Consider the following 22,236-nt stretch of genomic DNA (forward strand, 5'->3'; position numbering starts at 1 on the left):
TCAGTCGTAGAGATCTGGAAAATCGAGGACTTGTGCTAAACATTGCAAATTGGGGCAAGTTGAGTGACTTGTTTCACTATCCTCTGCATGTTTAATTTCTTTACTAAAGTACTCTCTGACTTAGAGATATCTGAGAACGTCTCTTTTTCAAGGTTAAATGTACGCTGCTCAAAAAAATAAAGGGAACACATAATCATCACAGTATAACTCAAAGTCAATCAAACTCCTAACCTGTCCAGTTAGGAAGCAAAACTGATTATGAATCAGTTTCACCTGCTGTTGTGCAAATTGGACAGACAACAGGTGGAAAGGGGCAATTACTAAGACAACCCCTATTTAGGAATGGTTTTGCAGGTGGTGGCCACAGACCATTTCCCTCTCTGCATCCTTTCTGGTTGATTCTTGGCTAGTTTTGCATTTTTCCAGTGCCCTCACCACTAGTGGTATCATGACACAGTATATGCAGTCCACAGAAGTTGCTCAGGTAGTGCAGCTACTCCAGGATGGCACATCCATACGTGCAGTGGCCAGAAGGTTTGCTGTGTCTCCCAGCACAGTGTCAAGATCATGGAGGAGATACCAGGAGACAAGCCAGTACACCAGGAGAAGTGGAGGGGGCCGTAGGAGGGTAACAACCATAATATAACAACAATTATTATTATAACAACAATAATATTATCTGATTCATACCTGATTTTGACACTGTTTATATTGTATATATTTTGGATTTGTGTATTATTGTTACACTTATCTTTGCACTCTTTGTAACAGCACTCTTCCCACTTTCGAGTCCAGCAGCTTATCTTATTGCTGCATGTTATGGTTGGGTTCAAACTGGACAGTCTAAAAGCCAACTGTAACTCAAGTTTACTGTTTCCCTGTTAGGGCCAGCTGAAGTATGACAAGAAACCAAGATACAATTGAAGCTTGAAGCTTAAAGCTCACCAATTAAGATGTTACAATAAGGGACACCATGGCAATGGAAAAGGGATGGTTTGAATGACATTGATTCATCTGGGATCCCGGACACAAACCTCTGAACCACCTTGCACCATTCCACAACTGAGGCAGTGTCATACACCGGACCATATCTGGAGTCATGCCAAGTCTTCTGACGTGGATGGTGTTGATGATCGATGACGATCACATTACCCAAGTTGACCTCAACTTTAATGACGACCTTGTCATGCTCAGGGTGACCAATTGAAAAGCGTCTAGCATCCTCCAGATCTCTGCAGAGGTAGACGCCCCGGCCGAGCATCCCATCTGATGACTGGCGAAAACCACTGGCCAGGATGGATCGAGCATTTCCACTGGTGGTGCCATGGTACACGATGTCGTTTGCCATTACTTATAATAGTGCATGGCACACACACTTAGGATCTGAGAAGATGACGGTTTGCTGCAGCTTCTGACAGTTGAAAAGGAGCAAATGTTTAGACCTACAAACACCAGGATACGTGAGCTGTTATCAGTCAGGAGGTTCACAGCTGAGTCACACACATCAACATATTCCACTGAAGGTTTAACGGCACACTTCCCATCAGACTAATTTCCTTGTACACGCATTAATGATAATATTTACCATTAAAATGCACTTTTTGAGCTCACTCCCCTTTAGCAAAGACTGTCAAGCTCTGGGAGAAAGTGAATGTCTATCGCTCACTTTAATTTCACTTTTTGTTTCATGGCTTACAGTTAGACAGTATCTATTTGGGTGTGGTCAACACAGCAGCTGTGTTTAACACCCTGTGAGCAATAGGTGGCAGGGCCTTACTGGTAGATGTCAGTGTGGGACTTCCTAAGTTTCCCCTAGTTGACAGATGCACGTTTGGTAACACTTTATAATACAGCCTGTGACTTGTTAGTACAAAGGCCAGGCCAGAATTTAGTACCATCTAAGCTGGCAAAAACTCTTTGGTACCAGTTTGTATTTAGGGTCCAGATAAGTACTTTGAAAGATGATAACCATTTTAAATGAATAGCTTTACAAATGTTTGGGTTACAGTAGGTTTGTGTACAATCTATCATAAGATCGCATGTACTTATATATGCAACAATTCCGTTTGAATCACACATACATTTACACATGCATACACGACAACATATATACGAAGAATATAAACAGGTTCTATGAGTTTGTCCATGTACACCTAATGCTAATGGCAAGTTAACATGAAATAAGCTAACGTTTCATGCATCTATTTCTCTGGAATAAAATGACATAACATGAATTAATGTTACCAAATGTAAAGTGAATTAATGTGACTAACATAAGGTGAATAAAACTTAAATACATTTCTCCATCTGTGAACATGATTTCTGCCTGAGTCATATCAGATAGATTTTTATCTGCAATGCTGGTTGTTAACAGTGAAGACAACAACTCCCATGATTCCATGCTATTTTACAACGTCACCAAAGTTCATCTTTTGTTATCCTGTGGATTTTTGATTGAGAGACCACTAGCAGCAAAAAAGACATTTTTGCGTTTAAGTACAGTACTACAGTACTTAGTTACATCTCACCACTGGTATCTAACCAGTGCAGTCAGTCACTCAGCTGTGGTGGTCCAACTGATGAGAGATACAATAAAGGAAGATAAAAGACTGATTTAATATGATAAACAAACAAGGCCTCTTTATGATCAGAGGAAATCATTACCTCTCCATACATAATGTGTCTTCAGCCATGCAGTAAACACACAGGAAAACACGCTCCAGCGGTTCTATGAATCTTGCTCCACTCCACCACTGCTCGCCTTCTAATACACTTTCCACCAGATTAGTCTGATTTCATGCATATTGCAGCAAAGTGCAAGACATCAAATTAAATGAACATTTAAAAATAGACATGAATTCTTCCCCTTTTACTCTATGCTCTCTCTTTCTTTCTCTCTGTCTTTTCACTCTCTCCATCATCTTCCAGATGTCTTGGGTCCAGATCTTAGTCCTCCAGGACACATGGCCTTAACTTGTCTTTTGTTCCTCTTGTGAGTTGTACCCTCATGTATTTTGTTCTCTTCCTGGTCTCATGGTGAAGAGGTCATGAAGCTAACCTGTTTTTGGTGGAGCCAGGGAGTTGTGTTTCCCCCAATCCGTATTCTTCAAACAGATTTAAAAATAACAACAACAACAACACCTTGGACTTAAACACTGTTTATTAATATCTGGTGATAACTAGTAACAACCAGTTCTCAACTCTATTCATCCAGGACCTGCTTGTTGAGTTGACATTGTTAATAATGGAGCCACGGTGCCACCTGGGCATAACATGGATTACATCTCTAGGTGTACATGATCGTGGCATCTAGGTATATTTCATACATTACAATAACTTTGGCCATTCATTTTAAAAGTTTTACTACATACATGTTACATTTAGTCTTGGTTATACGCAAACACATACTAAGATTACTTTATATGACAATAACAACAGCAGTCACATCACCCCAACAATGAAATAAAAATATACTCATCACACTGTCTTTAACATAACCAAACTGACACAGATTAAATATGAACCATTTATATTCCAGATTACAATGACAAAATGCAAATGTCATTAACTTACAACCTAAATATGAAGAAAATCCATAAAAATATAATAATACACAAAAATGCACAGGTCCATGCACCACCTTCATCAGAGGGCTGGACTGGGCATGGATCGATGATTTTAATGATCTGGATTCGACTGGGATCCCAGACACAACTGTCCTCTGAACCACTCTTCAAGATTCCACACCTAGGTGGCACCCAGGCGGTGTCATACACCAAGCCATATCTGGAGTCATGCCAGTTTTTCTGACGAGGGTGGCCTTGATATTTGATTGAGATCACTTTCCCCACATTGACCTTAACCTGAATGACAACCTTGTCAGACTCAGGGTGACCAATGGGATAGCGTTTAGCTTTTTTCAGCTCTGTGCTGAGGTAGATGCCACGGCCAAGCATCCCGTCTGCAGACTGGTGAAAACCGTTGGACAGAATGGATTGAGCATTCTCCCTGGTGGTGCCATAGTACATACAGAGCTTTCTGCCACTATCACTGTAGGAAAGAGGATTATTTGTGTAAAGAAATTAAACATTATAGCAAATTAAAAACAATACATGAAGACATGTTGAGCCTTACTTTGAATAAAGACTGAAGATACAGAGGGAAACTGTTAACTTGATCCAAAGTGGAACACAAAGTCACAAGACGTTACAGAATAAATTGAGCTAGGTTCAACTTTTTAGCCAAACCGCTCTGTGTGTTTTAACTGCAGTTTCTGTGTTGGAGGACATTTCAAATAAATGAGGAGGCTGCATTTTTCACACAGGGCTGAAGTTGGTTCGAACATTTCTTTGGCACCGCAGTGTTTTCAGCGAAATGCCAACTTCAACATGCTCACAATGATAATGCTAATGTGCTAATGTTTAACCGGTATATATTTACTATGTCCAACATCACAGTTCAGCATCTTATTTGCATGGTAACAATTTCCAAAGTAGCACCAAACACAAATGTATCAACAACTAGACTTGATTGCCATGAAATGTGGTCCACAAATTCATGATGCTGAGACAATGAATCTTACTGACTTTAGTGATCTGTAAAAGTTTGTTGTAGTGCCACCAGCAGCTCCATATGCTCACTCATCACGTGAAACATCTCAGCTTTTATAGAATGTTTCCAGTAGCGGATCCTGATATCAGCCAAATAGGCGTGTACGCATCATGGCTGCCATGCGTATTTTGCAGTCGTTTGGCACGTAGGGTGCTCACTTTGACGCAAGGTAACGTGAGGCGTGTGCAAGATGCAATATTGACATGAACACTAGAGGCGCTCGTGCAAAGTAGACCTCTAGAGACCGTGAACGTGAGGTTGGGCTGCACACATCATCTCCGATGGCAGCTAAGACAACGCCTTTTCCTCTGCCAAGATCTTAAAAGACATAAAATTATAATCTCTTCATCGAGAGTAACCATGTTTGTGTATAGCCTACATCCGGAAATACAGTGTTACCGCCTTCTTCGCTTTTCGCTGTGTGTTTGTGTGTCTGTGTGTTTGTGTGTGTGTGTGTTTGTGTGTGTGTGCACACTGGGGCGCCATCGGGGGGTGTCGCCCAGGGCGCCATTTAGGCTAGAACCGCCACTGAATGTATCCTAATGACTTTGGAGTTCACCTGGCTCCTCTTGTTGCACCAATTATTTCAACAACTATTGGATAGATTGCCATAATTTTTGAGATTAGCTCCGTAGCATCCTGAACTACAATGGTATGGGCTGTATTCCTCTAATGCTACCATTAGGGGCATAAACATAACCATTGTGAACATGTATGTTAACATTTAGCTCAAAGCATATATACATATAATCCACACACATAAATGAGCCTAGACAATAAATTGGTAACATCTCGTGGATCTTACTTGTAGCCCCTTGCACAACATTCTTGGGAGGGTTGGACTGGGCATGAATTGATGGTTTTACTGATCTTGATGCGACTGGGATCCGGGACATAATCCTCCCCTCTGTCACTAAATTGAAATTCCCCCACGGATAGATCAAGAAAGATATCTTCATCCCACGCATACTCCATGTTGGAGTCAGTATCACTGTAGGAAAGAGGATTATTAGACTGAAGACTTTAGAAGGTGTCCATGTGAAGAAAATAAATGCCATTGCAGACAAAACAATTTACTGAAACCAGAACTTTAAGAAATGATTCAGCAACACATTTTAAAATTCACGTGTTTAGGCTTGTTTAGCAAAACGACTGAAGAGAGCGAAACTGTAATTAACATAGCTCTATCAAGTGAGACAAGATGTCACAAGTCAAGGCAGTCTAGCAAAAGTTGAGCCAGGAACAACTTTTTGGCCAGACCACTCTGTTTTTTTTTGTTTTTTTTTAAAACCACAGCCTCTACGTTAGCAGCCCAGCTGTAGGCCTACTGGTGGACTGGCCAAATTCAAATGAATGAGGATGCTGCAATTTTTTCACACAGGGCTAACATGCTCACAATGATAATGCTAATTTGCTAATGTTTAGGAGACTGTTCGTTACTTGTGAGAGGGGAGGGGTTGGTGCAAAACAAGGGAGGCATTTCAAATATTTTTTTAGTTCTAGGGAGGAGGTTCTGTTTTTTGATTTCGCTTAGGGGAGAAAATCTCCAAAATCACATTATTCATAAAGGCCAGAAATTGTGCAATATGGTTATTTTTGGTCGAGGGAGGGGTTATGTTTTTCTCCAGTCACTCAGGAAGGCTTAAAAAAATACTTGTATCTCTGGGGAGGGTCATGATACATAAAAAACCCAAAGTAACACCACAGCCACCCCCTACTCTGATAAACAAAGTACAGACCCTACCAGGTATAATGTTCACTATGTTTACCATCACAGTTTGGCATCTTGTTTGCGTGGTAACATTTGCTAATTAGCACTAACCACAAAGTTATTATTTCCCTCTCGACAAAAACTGTGTTGCTTTAACTATAGGTCCAAAAGTAATAATAATCAAGTGAACTGGAGACTTTAAACTTTAACTACTGGTGTTTTAACAATACTTTTCCATGTCAACATAAAGCTGACTTTAATTAATAGCTTAGCTTCTGAGAAAATGCAGCTTCTCACTGGGATTACACGCTGTTCAAAGGAAGCTTTTTTTAAGGCCTCAAAAAACAACAGAAAACATGAGCTTTTTTTTAGCCAGGAACTTCACAGCTTGGTCAGTCACCTCAACATATTCCACTGGAGGTTTAACTGCACAATCTTTTTCAGACTAACTAATCTCATAAAGGCAGTGTTGATAATATTCATTTTATTAATGTGCTTCTTAGTGAACAAAGCAAACTGTGCACTTACCTCTCTCTCTGTTCCTTCGATAGTGCAGGCTGTGAGTTCACAAAAACATCAAGCTGGGAGGAAATGTGTTTTTAACTTTCACTTTTTGTTTTACGAGTTTACAGTTAGACAGGATGTATCTATTTAAGTGTGGTCAACACAGCAGTTGTGCTTTCTGTCCTGCCAGCAGCAGCACAGTGATCAATGATTTTAGGGCCTTATAGCAGCTGCAAGCATGGGACATAATTGTACTGTAGTTGAAGTAAATGAGGCATTATGTGAAAATATTAAAATTAAGTACAAGTACCTTAACTTTGCACTTTTGTACAGAACTTACTGTTACTGGTAAATATATTAATTTACTTTAACTATCACTATGTAAACATGATGTGTTGTGGTTTTACTGGAGGTTATGTGCTCTTGGACTATTTCTTAGCTTGAAGAGGTGACTACAAAATGTTGAACTCTTTAAATGATTAATCTCACTTGCATCAAAGATGAAGCAGGGAGTCTAAAGAAAGACAAGGAAGATAGTTTAGGCAGATGTGCTTATTTTGTTTCAATCCCTGTCTCAGGTGCGATCAGTTGATCCTCCTGCTGGGGACTTCTATATTCTCATATTTAAGGGCAGAGCTGCTTTGAGTGACAGGCTGTCTATGAGGTGTCACTATAGTCTTTGAGTCAGATCCACCCCTCGCTCCCCCACAGTTCCACCCTCTTGCCCAGTATTGTCACTTCTGGCTCCAAAAAAACCAAGATCAAAATGGCAGTTCACAAACCAATGGGTGACATCACAGTAGTTGTGTCCATTATTTTGTACAGTCTATGACAGAAATTAAACATCATTATAAATAAAACAATACAGAATGGAAACTGGAACATAAAGAAATTATTCAACAGCACATTTTAAGTTGTGGATGTGTTAAGCATATCTTAGCATAAAAACTGGAGGAAACAAAGAGAAACTGTTAGCGTTGCTTGATCAAAAGTGACACTAAGAGTCTGTGACCACGCTAGCAGCTCTGTGAAAACAGGCTGTGTCAGTGGGGCAAAGCTTGAGTAATAAATCCAAGAGTTCAAAGGCTCATCAGATGCACAGAGGTTTATATATTTTGTTGCAACGACTGCCCGGTTAACATTAAGTCTACAGCCTTTACGTTACAACATATTCTACCAAGAACATGTGCTTGCATCTGATCGGCCTTGCTGGAGGACTACACATAGGGGTCAGACAAAAGTTGAGCCAGGCTTAACTTTTTTTTTTTTTTTTTTTTTTTGTTAAACAGTCTGGATATTGCATTTTGTGTGACAAAGGTGACCTGTTGTGCTGACTGTGTGAAGAGAGAAATGTGTGTTACTAATTATAAAAAACTGTAATGAAAAGAGTGAGTGTTTAGGCCTACAAATTCCTGGATAAATGTGCTTTTCTCAGTATGGAGGTTCAAAGCTGAGTCAAACATATTTTTACTGAAGGTTTAAGAGCACACTTTCCAGACTAACTTCATTTCCTCATTGATAATATTTTCTGCATTGAGAGGTTCGTGTACCTCACATGCATGCGTCAAGCAGGCAATGAGTTCACTCTACTTTTTAAAGGCAGCTTCAAGATTTGGGAGGATCTTTCAATTTCGTTTCACCTCTTGTTTGATGACTTTTGTTTTCAGTATGTTGAGGCGGCAGAGGTGAATAAAGAAAGAGTGAAATGATCAAGTTGTCTTCTGTGTTATTTAATTAAGTGAGAGAACAGAATAATAAGAGTTATAACAGAGTCAGCCTATTTCAGCTGAAAGGTCAGAGCTCTGACACCTGGAGAGTCCTCTGTAGGTCTGACGAAGAATCACAGATTCAGTGGCATAACATAATTAATACTTAGAAGTGAACAGCCAAAGGGAGGTAAAGGGAGGCCTCCAGTTAACTGATAACTGTCACGAGAACAGCTACAAAGCAAGCTTCTCATACACAAATGAAAACTCTCCAAGGACACATGAGGAGGCAAAATGCTACATGCTTATATATGGTAATGATTAATTTTGTTCCTACATTAATTGTCTCTGCTGCATTACAGTGGAGACAATTAATCAGAGACATCAAGAGGAAACAGGTTTGGCACCAGGGATCACCCAGAATCACGTTCACACCTGATGTGCTCAGGTTTTCATTGCTCTTGTGCATCTGCTTTTCAATTCCATGAAAAGGAAACTGTTTGTAACTGAGGTATATTTAAACATAGTGTATCTCACGTAAATTGGCTATTGTGACTCTCTGGGTTGTGTTAAATTGCACTCACCACCTCAGTCGTAGAGATCTGGAAAATCGAGGACTTGTGCTAAACATTGCAAATTGGGGCAAATTGAGCGACTTGTTTCACTATCCTCTGCATGTTTCATTTAGCGTAACAACTACTCCAGGATGGCACATCCATACGCGCAGTGGCCAGAAGGTTTGCTGTGTCTCCCAGCACAGTGTCAAGATCATTGAGGAGATACCAAGAGACAGGCCAGTACACCAGGAGAAGTGGAGGGGGTCGTAGGAGGGCAACAGCCCAGCAGCAGGATGGCTATCTGCTTCTTTGTGCAAGAAGGAACAGTAGGAGCACTGCCAGAGCCCTACAGACTGACCTCGAGCAGGCTAATGGTGTGCATGTTTCTGCCCAAACTGTCAGAAACAGACTCCATGAGGGTGGCATGAGGGCCCCATGTCCACAAGTGGGGCCTGTACTCACACCCTGGCACCATGCAGCCCAATTGACATTTGCAAGAGAACACCAAACTTGGCAGATTCACCACTGGCACCCTGTTCTCTTCACAGATGACAGCAGGTTCACACTGAGCACATGTGACAGACGTGACAGAATCTGGAGACGCCATGGAAAATGTTCTGCTGCCTGCAACATCCTCCAGCATGACCGGTTTGGTGGTGGGTCAGTGATGGTCTGGGGAGGCATATCCTTGGAGGGCCACACAGACCTCCACGTGCTAGCCAGAGGTACCCTGACTGTTGTTAGGTACCAGGATGAGATCCTCAGACCCACTGTCAGACCATATGCTGGTGCAGTGGGCCCTGGGTTCCTTCTGATGCATGACAATGCCTAGCCTCAGTTCCTGGATGATGAAGGCATTGATGCTATTGACTGGCCCGCCCGTTCCCCAGACCTGAATCCAATCGAGCACCTTTGGGACATCATGTATCGTAGCATCCACTGCCGCCACATTGCACCACAGACTGTCCAGAGCTGACCGATGCCCTGATCCAGGTCTGGGACAAGATCCCCAAGGACACCATCCACTAACTCATCAAGAGCATGCCCAGATGTTGTAGGGAATGTATACAGGCACGTGGAGGCCATACACACACTACTGAGCCACATTATGAGTTGTCCTGAGGAAATTCACAGAAGTTGGATCAGCCTGTGATCTGATTTTTCCACTTTGATTTTGGGTATGATTCGGAATCCAGTCCTTAATGAGTTAATGATTTTGGTTTCCATGGATGTTTCTTACATTATTTTGTTCTCAACGAATTACACTATGTAATCAATAAAGATTTTCATCTGGAATATGTCATTCATCGAGATCTGGGATGTGCGATTTAAGTGTTCGCTTTATTTTTTGAGCAGTGTATTTTAGAGCTCACAGGTGCAGCATGTAATGCCTTGCTACACTAATGGGAGGCAGCATTTCACCTCCAAGCCAACTACTAAATAACAGCTAGGCAAGAATATGCAAAACTCGACCAAACTGCTGAAACTCTGAGAGCCACCCAAAATAATACTGCTATTTTAAAATCATTATGTATGGTGTCGGCCTGTTGATTACATTATAATTAGTTTTGCTCACTTTGAGGAAAACAAAACCATTTATCAAAGCATTTGGGATGTTTTTGGGTACATTTTGTGTTATCATTAGTTGCACTGAAAGGCACAAAAGACATGTTTCGCTAAATAGCCAACATTAGATGTTATCCTATCTATGAGTCTAAATAAAATGTTACCAGTTCAGCACCAAACCTCATCTCTTTCCTCCCCAAGAGCTGTTTGCAGTGGTGGAGGGACACACCAATGTTTACTCTTATTTTGCTTTTTTTAAATTTAAATATCCCTTCTTTTCTCTGCCTGAACTTATCACACCGGGAGTTTGGGATGAGTTAGGGATGGTGATGAAGGTCGCTTGCCAGGAGCTTCCGCCACCTTTGTTTACCTTGCCACTAACAAGGGTCTGTACCATCAACAAGCTCTCAGGGCAGCTCTACCTTTTCATCCTTTTATGCTGGACTGAGGGCAGACAGACACTACAGTATAACACAGTGTCCCCTGTTGGAGTACATGTGATATTACAGGACAGGACAGGTCAGGGCTGGCTGGTTAGCATGCTCATTTCAGCAGATATCTGTGCAACACAATACATAGATGTCTTTAACATAATGTCAGGCTGTTACTTATTCACATTCTGTGGTAATGTTAGTTCATTTTAATGTTCATTCATTTTTTAATGTTTTTTTAATGTTGACTACAATTCTGGCCATATCATACACACTGCACCTTTAAACTCTGCATCGTATGCCACCCACCATATATGACTACAAGCTTTTCATCCCACCTGCAGGTGTGGACATTTTGGAACAGCCATAAACACAATTCTAGACAACATGTTGTATAACCAAGTTTGTTCCAAGATGAGGAACCTGGCATCATCAGGTGTGAGTCAGTTACATGTTCAAGAGTCTGAAAGAGTTTCCTTGTTCTTATGACTCATACAGTACAATATTCTGTCTTATTTTCAAAGTGTGTGTGCAGATCCATTATTAACACACTTATTTGTGTGGATGACACACTTTTTCTCTGCTCTCAGTGCAAAATAAAACACGGCTGTTCACATCAGCTGTGACTCACCCTGAAACAAACAACGAGCATGAAATGAACAAGTCATTTAATTTCCGCTGCAAGTTGTTTTGCTCTAAACAAAGTCACGCTCTAGTTTGTTTTTCAGCCTGAGATGTTGCCTACGAATTAATAAAAAGAGAAAGAGAGAAATTTAGTATGTTGCAAAAGCATCTCACTTTTTAGCTCAACATTATTTTACTAAAATGATGAAAATGTTAAACAGCAGTTGAACATATCTCAGGGAATGACTGATTTCAATTAACTTCCTCATTGTGACAAGACTCCTTTTTTTATTGGTCTCAGTTTCTGCATATTTTGCGAGTCACACAACTTTCTGATGTGTTTAAAGTCAGGCTGCAATACAAAATCAATTTTGCTAACAAATCAACCAGTACATAGTATCCTCAATATTTGCTTGAGCACCTAATTGTAATTGCAACACTGTAGTTACCAACAATAAGAAATGAGAGTTTCATTTGTGTTTCTCCAGTGACAGTGCCCCTGGGGTTTTTCATTTTTGGTTCCAACTGATGATGTTGTAATATGATTGGATAGATATCAGTGTACTGTAGGCAGGCACTTAAAAAAAAAAGTTAAAATGTCACTTTAATTGCAACAGCCTCACAGGCAGTTGATCGTGACCCTGTATGTTAAGGTGCCAGTATACTCTGTCAGAACTGCTTTTCAAATAATTGAACAGCTAACCACAACCCCCACACACATGACGGTTGATAACCATTCCATAAAATAAGTAATCATCCCATAATTGGGAACTAAAAGACATGCTCTCTATTGAACTGATACATAATGCACTTCAAAGTGTCCCATATTTTTGAGAATTAATTTAGTGCAAATCTATGGGTGGGAAATATTACTGGTTAGACTATTAAGACAGGGCAACTGGTGTGAAGTAGATGCACACCCTCCTGATCCGTCATCCCTCAGACTGTCTGTCATACTACATTCAAGCCCTGAGAAACAGCACTTGGCGTTGAGGCCAAACTGTGGAATTACAGCTTCTGGGGTCCATCACATGCCACTGGGTCAATACAGAGTTTTTCTCTTAGACTTACACTGTGAAAGAGATGTCTGTAAATCAGTGGATACATCACAACCACAGCTTTGCGATTGAGATTTGATCTGGGATGCGGGTAATTTTACACACAAAAATCTAATTGTTTTGGCTTCATGTGCCACTGAGCAACTTTGATGAACTGGTTCCCACATCCGACGCTGTATCCAATATTCTTTATACATCGATCAGCCAAAACATTAAAACCACTGGCGGGTGAAATGAATAACATTGATCATCTTGTTACAATGCAATATTCCATTGGGAAACCTTGGGTCCTGGCATTCATGTAAATGCTACCTGATGCGCTCCACCCACCCGAACACCATTGCAGACCAAGTAAACCCCTTTGTGGCAATGGTACTTGTTGATGGTAGTGCTCTTTGTCATGTTCCTCGGGCCACTCCTGTGCTGTTTTTGTGGTGTGGCACGGTGCATTGTCCTGCTGGGGGGCCACAGCTACTGGGGAGTGCCGCTGCCATAAGGGGGAGTACCTGGTCTGCTCTGGTGTTTAGGTGGGTGGAGTGTGTCTGGTGGCAACCACATGAATGTCAGAACCCAAGTTTTCCCAACAGAACATTAGACAGTAGTCAGTGCCTGATTTCACCCACATAACTCTTGTATGACCCGGATAACAGTCATGACTTAGTGGTTACGCTACGCATTTCAGTGGTTTGAATTTGTTGCCTGATTGCCGTATATCCATGGTTTTGTTTCACTACTGAAACAGAGAATCGTCAATGGTCATGAGTCACTCGAGTGACAGCGTTAATAGGTTACACTTGACATAGCAAAAATTTGAAAAAGGCAACCGATGAGCATAGCCCACCGGCAAAAAAAAAAAAAAAAAAAAAAAAGACTACAAAAATACAACGGGAAATGGGAAAATGCTTTCCAATGGCTGGGATGCGTGACTGTGACAATGTGTACAAGGCCAACTGCACTGTCTGCCACCCAGTTTTCTCCATTAGTCACAGAGGACCCCTCTCTACACCCTTTCCTTATTTCCATTCAGGAAGGTGGCAGCCCTACCAAACACATAGACGCACACACAACTTTACTTTACTTCACAGATGCATGAACACATTAATGTAATACACTGGAAACATAAAAGAAAAACCAGAATGGTTGATCACATGCAGTTTCCTCTCTGCTGTCTCGTGGAGTGTAACTATTTTGTGTGCGGTTGGGTCCACATCTGAAACAACTGCTGCCTTGTTTTTGGTCCAGTGAGTAAATGTGCTTGAGTGTCTTTTATATTTCAGTTCTGTACATGGATGGACTGTTGTCAACCTCTGCATTTGTACAACTGACCCATCCTAGGAGAAAATACATTTTCTTGACATTTCTTGTTAATTATTAATTAAGAATGACAAACATTTCCCTTTCTAAAAGAAGTAAAAGGTAACATTTAAAGCTCTGCTTTAGTGATACAGTACACATACACAGAGAGAATATGAAAACTCTACACCGAGAGAAAACCAGAGTCTGTGTCATGTATGGGGCACTATGACAAAACAGATTTTCTTAAACTGATAAGAAACATAAAGATTTCATTTATCTCACACTAACAGGTGCAACAAAGCTACCAGGAGAGTGGGGTTGATATCAAACATCCTGGAAGAGGTCTGCTCAGCAGAAATAAAGCTCATAAATCACCTGTGTGGGTGAACCATATGTGTGCAGAGCCATTTTCAGGCATCCTGGTGGCCTGACCAAGTAACTGCAACATCTGGGCAGGGACCTTAGCTGAACTTGGTTCATCATCTCACTACAGTCTCTGTCATCCAAGGCAAAAAATCCTGAAAGAATTGTGTGCTGACATGTGTTGATGTTCTGCCCATGGCATCATCAGCCTACCTGCTGGCACACCTATATATTACCTGTTTTTTTTCCTGACTCCTTTACCTGTTCCTGTTGATGATTTTTAAGTTCAATGTTTCCCCTGTTCCCCTTTTCATCTCTGTGGAAAAAAAGCATACACAAAGTGGACTCAAGAATAAATCATCATAAATAATAAGTCATTATGTGAATGTTTATTAAAACAGCTGAATGTTGACACACTGCCAGAGTCTCACAGCTCTGCAAACATCTTTGGTTGAACACCTCAAAAAATCTCCATATTACAAGAGGATTTTTTTTTTTAAAGTCTTGGCATTATTAACTGATAAAATAAATGCCATAAATGAGAAGACAAGAAAAAGTCTGTTACTATTTAAACTCTTTCCATTATCTTAGGCACGTTGTGTGTTGCTGCAGTAAACTGTAACAGCACATGGAGGGCGTTTAACATTATGCGACGCACATTTTTAAAACTAAGCCACAGACAAGAAGTTAGAAAGCACCGTGGACTACAACATCGTTAGTTTTGGCGATTACATTGTTTGTTTGTTTTTTGACAGTAAGAAGAATACATAATATTTCTGGCCTTATTCTTTAATGCATAACGGAACTTGTTTTCAGTCATGTAAAGGGTTAGTAAAGCCTTTAACTGATATGTACATCTCGTGTCTTATTTCTCTGTATATTGAGAATTTTATGTCTGGTTTCTACTTTGATCAGTGGTATTTTCAATTTTATCATGCTATGTCAGTGTGTTTTTTTAAATTCTATATTCAATTTAGGGATGTCAGTTTTGATTAATACGGTAATTGCTGAATAACATGCTGCTAGCTAGCTCCCACCAGACTTTGTTGATGTGTAGTGCAATAAACTGAAGAGTTGCATAATTAACCTACAGTCTGACATGTATAACTGGTCAAACATAGAGTACTATAGGGATGAGGTTTATTTGTAGGCCATATGGAAGTTAGTGTCGCCCTGGTCCCCTCAATGAGAAGCCAATGTTTTTTTTCCCTGTTGAATTTTGGATTGATGCACAATATAAGCTCTGTGGCAAAACAAGGTTAATGATACTCACAAGTTTTGTTCAGCAAGATAATCTTCACGTATCAAGACCACTTTTGTGATTCTTTGAGCGTAAATGCAATCACCAGAATTAAAAAGCTGATGTTAGGCTGATATTTTTTAAGACACATAAAGGCTTTAAAATGTACCTGTGGGGTATTTACGGACGTATTTATGGTAGTAGTACTAAAGTCTTTTAAGCTTGTTAACCACAGACCTTAACATCAATTCAAAAACCCCAGTGACGTCAAGACAAGGGAACCAGTGTGCCAAAATGCTAACTCATTTCCAGGTTTTAGGACTCAATTTTGCACCACTCTATACTGACAGCAGTTAACTAACAGTTAACTGGTCCCTTTTAACCTGTGAAGTGTTGCAGACTCTGCACGTGATGGAAATAACCTGAAGTTGAAGAGTGAACACTGGACTTAAGGTGGACACTAACACAACTACAAATGAATGATAATGTGCTAATGAGCAGCTAATTGTTAACACATTGGCCAAACTAACCTAATAAAGAGATTGTATGTCGTGTTTAGCTTGTTCTGCTGCCTCCAAGTGGCCAAAAATCTGCTATTACAGCTTTAAACCTGCTTTTAAGGGCAGCAAACTGCAATGACTGGTGACAACTTGTCACATCATCTCATCTTAAAAATAGGTTTCTCAACCATTTAAAAAATTGATTGGGACAGTGTAAAAAATTGATCCTATAAGATCCCAACAAGGCAAATCATGCATGAACAGTCGAGATGAATTTGCAGCCCTGACATGTTAAAAAAAGTCGATATTGGCTTAAAAAAACTTTTCATGTCAAGGTTTTTATTTACATCCCATTATATTTACAGAACAGTCACTTCTCAGTTGTGTGGCTCTTCATATGAAGCCTCACGTAAGTCTTTCGGTGGAAGCCTTTACCGCAGATCTCACAGCGGTGTGGTTTCTCTCCAGTGTGTGTGCTGCTGTGCTGTTTCAGCGTGGAGTGGTCACTGAAACAGCGGCCGCAGATGTTGCACAGGTAGGGTTTCTCTCCCGTGTGGGTCCTGATGTGTCGCATCATGTTGTGTCGGCAGTTGAAGGATTTGCCACACTCGCTGCAGAGGAACGGCTTTTCCCCCGTGTGGATCCTCATGTGCATCTCCAGGTTTCCTTGACTGTCAAAACACTTCCCACACACTTCACAGACTTTCCCGTTTTTGTGAGTTTTCAGGTGAAGTTTTAAGTTTTCCTGGGAATCGAAATGCGTCCCACACACGCCACAGAGGTCTGTTGCGTGACTTTTGGCATGATTCACCAGAGAAACCATGGAGTGAAACATTTTCCCGCATACTTCACATATGGTCTGAGTCTGCTGCTTCTTCTGTGATGACGACAATGTTTTCTTCTTCTTCTCCATGTCATTGCCATTTTCATTATTGTTTGCAGAAGTGTTAATTGAGTCATGGTCTTTCTTGTGCATGTGAATAAGGAGGTGACGTTTCAACGTGGAGTAGTCATTGAAGCATTTGCCACAGACAGTGCAAGTATACGGCTTTTCTCCTGTGTGTATCCTGATGTGACGCATCATGTTGTGGCGACAGTTGAAGGATTTCCCACATTCGCTGCAGTTAAACGGCTTCTCTCCCGTGTGGATCCTCATGTGCGTCTCTAAAGAGCTGGAGGCCCCAAAACATTTCCCGCAAACGCTACAGATTTCAGCTTTCACATGTGTCTTCAGGTGAACTTGAAAGCTGTCCTCAGTCTCGAATCGTTCCCCACACACGCCGCACACTTCTTTTGGGTGAACCTCCATATGATTCACCAAAGACACATTAGCGTGAAAGCCTTTCCCACAGACTTTACAGCAAATTCGTGATTTTGCTTTTTTAGTCGGGGGCAGTTTTGGAGCCATTGGTAGTCTAGGCCCCTTCCTCCTCTTCTGCTTGCCGTTGTGGTCACTGTCACTGTTGTCACTCTGAGATCCCGCACTGCCCCTCCAGTCCTCGTCGGTATCGTCGTGTTCAGTTGCAGAACAGCTGGAGGATGCTCCATCATCACCCTCTGCCTTCTGCTCAGCTGACGTGCTCGGCAGAGGATCTCCTTCTCCCTCAGTGCTCTGATAACTGGACTGAGGCTGGTCAAGCTCATTTTTCACGTACGGAGGAGTGAAGATGAACCTGATGGTCTTGTCCTCCTCCTCCCCCTCCTGGCTGCAGGAGGGGTCTTCTTGGCTCTCCTTAGTTTCTGGAGGCTCCTGGTCGTCCTGGTCTGGACCGGAGCTCCATGCCTGATCACAGTTGTCAGGCTGCTGCTGCTGGTTGGAGGGGAATTCCTCATCCCAGACGGAAAGAGCCAGCTGAGGTTGATCTGCTGGAAAAAATGCAAAGGAAGAAACTTTTATAAAATAAATTATCCATCAGAATATAGCAAATGAGTATTTAAAAGCTTCAATATAATTTATAATCTATACAGCCAATAAAAATGGTTAATATCTTACTAAAGCTAATAGTTACTTTTATTATCGATTAATTACTTTTCAATTAAACGTGTTACTGTTACAGTCATTACAATTTGAACTCTGGCTTTGTCTCTGAAATAGCCTTCTAGAGGAGGTCAGACTCTGACTCAGTTGTCAGATTGAAATGAAATCTTAAAACCTATCTTTTTAGACTTGCATGTATGTAGATTTTATTTAATTAATTGGAATTAAAACCTATTTTTTATTGTGTGTGTGTGTGTGTATGTGTGTGTGTGTGTGTGTGTGCGCTATACAAATTAAGTTATTATTATAAGTTATTATTTGGTAATATTTTAACATTGGATGCAAAATGACACTACCTTAAAATAAACAGCCCTTATTGAAATATCTCAATATACAAGCTTTGAAAATATGAAAGTATGGACTCAGAGATGTCAAAGATTTATGTAGCAAGATCTAGCTATGTCACATTTGTTTGAGATAAATCTTAGCAAACACTAGCTGGCTCAAAAAACATTATAGTTAATATGAGTTTGTTACATAAAAGTGACATAATTTTGACAGTATAGTTATTTGTGGATTATTATTATACTGGTTTGGCTGGCACTAACCAACCATACCACGTGACGCCAGACACCACTCAGTATGTCGATTAAATGATACCTTATTTAACCTACAGGCTTACATTGTCAGTTTAAGTCATGGAGGTTAGTTTTTTCCAACTCATTCGGATGCCATCTCTAATTCGGCATATGTAACACTTGCCAGTCTACACACATTACTTTATATTTTATGTTAATATCCACTACACCTATTCAAACCATACGGCCGTCTTTCTGTCCCAATGTTACCCCTCTACAACCGCCGATGATGATCAGACACAATAAGAGTTTATTTTCATCTAAATTTAAAGCTGCATTGTAAATCACTCGCATGCCGAATGTAATAGTATACATGTGCAATCAACAATATATCTTGAATCGCCGCCTAATAGGCACACACGTGCAGATGAACAAGCAAATGTTGCCTTTCTAGATATATCAACGGAGTTCGGCGCCTTGGTGTTCTCCCATTAGGCAGATATCATCTTACCCCGGAAGGGCCTGGTTAATATGAGGCATGATAACCTGGTAATGAACCTGGTTTTGCAATCATCAAATTTAGCTACCAGTTTGTTTAATAAGGAAAGACAAGAGAACGGAACTAAGCTAGCTAAAGTGACCAAATACTTCTGACACCACTTCATTTTCACCAGAAAAGTGGGCGTTGACGAGGCTCGCGATGACAGCGTTTCATTGCATAGTCAGAGCCAGACATGGTGAAAGGATGAATGCATGCCAATAATTCACAAACCTGACTGTTTGTTTATCTTTATTTCAGGGTGTAAAACTGTTCGCAGCATCCTGCGCTGCCGGCGGATCTCCCGTTTGGAGAGCAGGATCTCCTCCTCGTAGCCTGCGATGGTTTTTTTAACCGCCTCGAAGATCTCCTCGGCGGCCGCAGACAGCCGCTCGTTAACGAGAACTCTGAGCAGCTGAATGCTGGACATGATGCGGACAGACACTCGGCTGTGTTTACAGGCCGGACCTGACTGATATCCAGTGTTTCTACACGCCGTTTTGGTTGTGAATACGGCGGCTCGCCATGCAATGCTTGACTGTTGCTAAGTTAGCGTTTGTGTTCAGCTGCTTTGAAGTATTTCCGGTCAGAGCCCGCTATTTTCAAAATAATAGCGTAACTCTTCAACATGAAGGAGTAAACTGATTTTTTCCCTTTTGATTAAAACGAATCATATTAAAGATTAAAGTCTACACCTGAACATCCTTAAAGAAGATATAATATATATACATACATATATATTACAACAATACAGAACATACAAACCTTTACATATACACCCACACACGCACATACAAAGTATAATAAAACTATTACTGTATAGCATAAAATTATATTTCTCTTTTTTATGTTGATGTAGTCTGACTGTGCGTTGGTGTGGTAATTTTTAATTGTACCTTTTTTGTTATGTATACAGTTCATCCTCCAGTTCTTCTCTACCTCTAACTCAGGGCTCAGGGTTGCCAGACCCAACATTGCCACAGGTTTCAGTCCCTCCATCCCGCTGTGTGCTGTCTTCTATGCTCACACGTGGTGATGTTTTGGTTAGCCAGTCTCATCCAAGCTAGCGAACAGCACTCGTCATCTTCGCGGCAGTAAATTGCTGCACCGCTGCCGCCACGTTTTATTCTGTTGTGTTCTTCATAAACTTTACAGAATGGACAACCTCTTCCCTGCAACGTGTGGCTTTGTTTGAAGCGACACTTACCTTTCTGGATATTGTACGCTTTTCTTTGTTTAGGTTACAATTCTATTAATAAGCTGATGGCACACTAAAATGTAAGTGAATTCCACCTGAGATACAAACTCATAATTGTACCATTCTCATAGGGTTCTAAGAAAACTCTGGCCAATCATTGCATTCGGTCCTGTCTGTTACGGATTACTGTTAATTTGTTATGCTGATCTGTTCTGTACGTCATCTATTGCACGTCTGTCCGTCCTGGAAGAGGGATCCCTCCTCAGTTGCTCTTCCTGAGGTTTCTACCGTTTTTTTTTTCGTTAAAGGGTTTTTTTGGGGGAGTTTTTCCTTATCCGCTGCAAGGGTCATAAGGACAGAGGGATGTCGTATGCTGTAAAGCCCTGTGAGGCAAATTGTGATTTGTGATATTGGGCTTTATAAATAAAATTGATTGATTGATTGATTCTAATATAACATATAACATTATATGACAGCACTGCATCCAGATGGTAATGGCAAACGTTAGCCTACTGTAGCGTAGCCTCTGAAACAACGTTATCTTCCTTGACCTTGTGCGTTTACACTTACTATTAACATTAATGCTACTATCTAATGTTAGCACTGTAACCTTATTCTAAAACTCATCAGTCATCACTGACTCTGGTTGAGTTTTAAAACTCCGGGGTTGTGTTTGACTGTCTGGTTGTAACTTTAACGTTATAGTAACCCGACCTAGTTTAGCATATTTCCAGTGGACCTCTCCAGCGAATTAGGTAATGCTGGCTAATCTTTACTTCTTTGTTACTAAATATCTTTTATCCTCTTTTCTGCTCTTGTCTTGGCGTATTACACTCGCTCTCCTCTTCCGTGTATCTAACGTTACTTTAGCGGATAGAGGGTCATGAGCTTGGTTGGATCAGGGCTTCTGCCCTTTTCTGCCCGTCGTTGGTGGCTTGGTTAATGGCAGAGGCAAAAGCAGCAAAAGGACCTCAGACGTTAGAGAACACATGTGGACCAAGGCACGAAACAAGAGGAAGAAAAGACGAAAAGGGAATAAAATTAAGAATGAGAGAGAAGACTTGTGTCTGTTAATGTTGAAATATACGTGTGCATGTGGGTGATGATAGGCAGCAGTGGTGGAATAGTGTTCTATGTGTGTAGGCTGATAACTGGTTATGGTGGGTCGGGTGGGGAGATTTGGCCAACTGTAAAATGAATGACAGGGGGGTGGCAGCTCTTAGGTCTGTTTCCTGTATGGTTTTCTGGAGGGCATGATTGTTGGATGTTGTCTTCAAATATCTCTGTGCTATTGTTTGGTGTCTTTGTCTTATAGTCTTGATGCCTGTTACGGTGTCTGTGTATGTAATGGTTGCTGATGAAGTATTTGAAGATGATAGGTAAACTTTGATTACTGTGGAGGGTGATGCGGCATGCTTTCCGCAGAGGGCTTTGAGATGGTTGAGTCTATTGTCTGCTTTTTGTTCCAGGTTGTCAGTGTGTTTTGTCCAGGTCATATTGTTCTGAAAAGTGAGTCCAAGGAATGTTGCTTTATTACTGATATTTATTTTCTGGTTGCAGAGTGTTAGGTTGATGGTGTTTGGCTGCAGGTGTGGTTTTTGGTGAAGAGGATGCATTGTGTCTTGCCAGGGTTGAGTTTGATTCTCCACATGTTTGACCAGTTTTCTATTTCGTTGATGCATGTATGAAGTTTCTTGGCTGCGAGTTTAGGACATTTGGAGGTGGAGCAGTAAGAGAGATCATCAGCGAACTGTGAGACTTGGGCTATGATGGCTGG

General features: G+C 40.9%; 2 protein-coding genes across 4 annotated transcripts; both read right to left on the reverse strand.

Annotated features, from left to right (window-relative positions):
* Positions 1–3,149: 3,149 nt before the first annotated feature.
* On the reverse strand, positions 3,150–6,958 carry LOC125879666 (uncharacterized). Of its 2 annotated transcripts, XM_049561636.1 has the most exons (3): positions 6,851–6,958; positions 5,417–5,602; positions 3,150–4,050 (listed from the first exon to the last, which is right to left on the reverse strand). In XM_049561636.1, the coding sequence occupies exons 2-3, from the start codon at positions 5,584–5,586 to the stop codon at positions 3,570–3,572; spliced, it is 651 nt and encodes a 216-aa protein (XP_049417593.1). In that variant the 5' UTR covers positions 5,587–5,602; positions 6,851–6,958; the 3' UTR covers positions 3,150–3,569. The 2 variants fall into 2 exon arrangements, with proteins under 2 accessions (XP_049417593.1, XP_049417592.1); XM_049561635.1 differs by lacking the exon at positions 6,851–6,958 and having other exon boundaries at positions 5,417–6,776.
* Positions 6,959–14,825: 7,867 nt separating this feature from the next.
* On the reverse strand, positions 14,826–19,822 carry LOC125880054 (gastrula zinc finger protein XlCGF57.1-like). Of its 2 annotated transcripts, none has more exons than XM_049562288.1 (2): positions 19,496–19,822; positions 14,826–18,030 (listed from the first exon to the last, which is right to left on the reverse strand). In XM_049562288.1, exons 1-2 carry the CDS (start codon positions 19,689–19,691, stop codon positions 16,538–16,540), a joined length of 1,689 nt encoding a protein of 562 aa, XP_049418245.1. In that variant the 5' UTR covers positions 19,692–19,822; the 3' UTR covers positions 14,826–16,537. The 2 variants fall into 2 exon arrangements, with proteins under 2 accessions (XP_049418245.1, XP_049418244.1); XM_049562287.1 differs by having other exon boundaries at positions 14,826–18,033.
* Between the last annotated feature and the right edge of the window lie 2,414 nt (positions 19,823–22,236).

The sequence above is a fragment of the Epinephelus fuscoguttatus genome, linkage group LG19, assembly GCF_011397635.1.
Source record: "Epinephelus fuscoguttatus linkage group LG19, E.fuscoguttatus.final_Chr_v1".
Classification (NCBI taxonomy): Eukaryota; Metazoa; Chordata; class Actinopteri; order Perciformes; family Serranidae; genus Epinephelus; species Epinephelus fuscoguttatus.

Bases quoted from the DNA above. Each gene is read 5' to 3' on its own strand.
- LOC125880054 (XM_049562287.1), bottom strand. From the start codon at position 19,691: ATGTCCAGCATTCAGCTGCTCAGAGTTCTCGTTAACGAGCGGCTGTCT. The intron at 18,034-19,495 runs GTTTGTGAATTA...CATTTTTTCCAG, and splicing joins AAAGATAAACAAACAGTCAG to CAGATCAACCTCAGCTGGCT.
- LOC125879666 (XM_049561636.1), bottom strand. From the start codon at position 5,586: ATGGAGTATGCGTGGGATGAAGATATCTTTCTTGATCTATCCGTGGGG. The intron at 4,051-5,416 runs GTAAGATCCACG...TCTTTCCTACAG, and splicing joins TGTTGTGCAAGGGGCTACAA to TGATAGTGGCAGAAAGCTCT.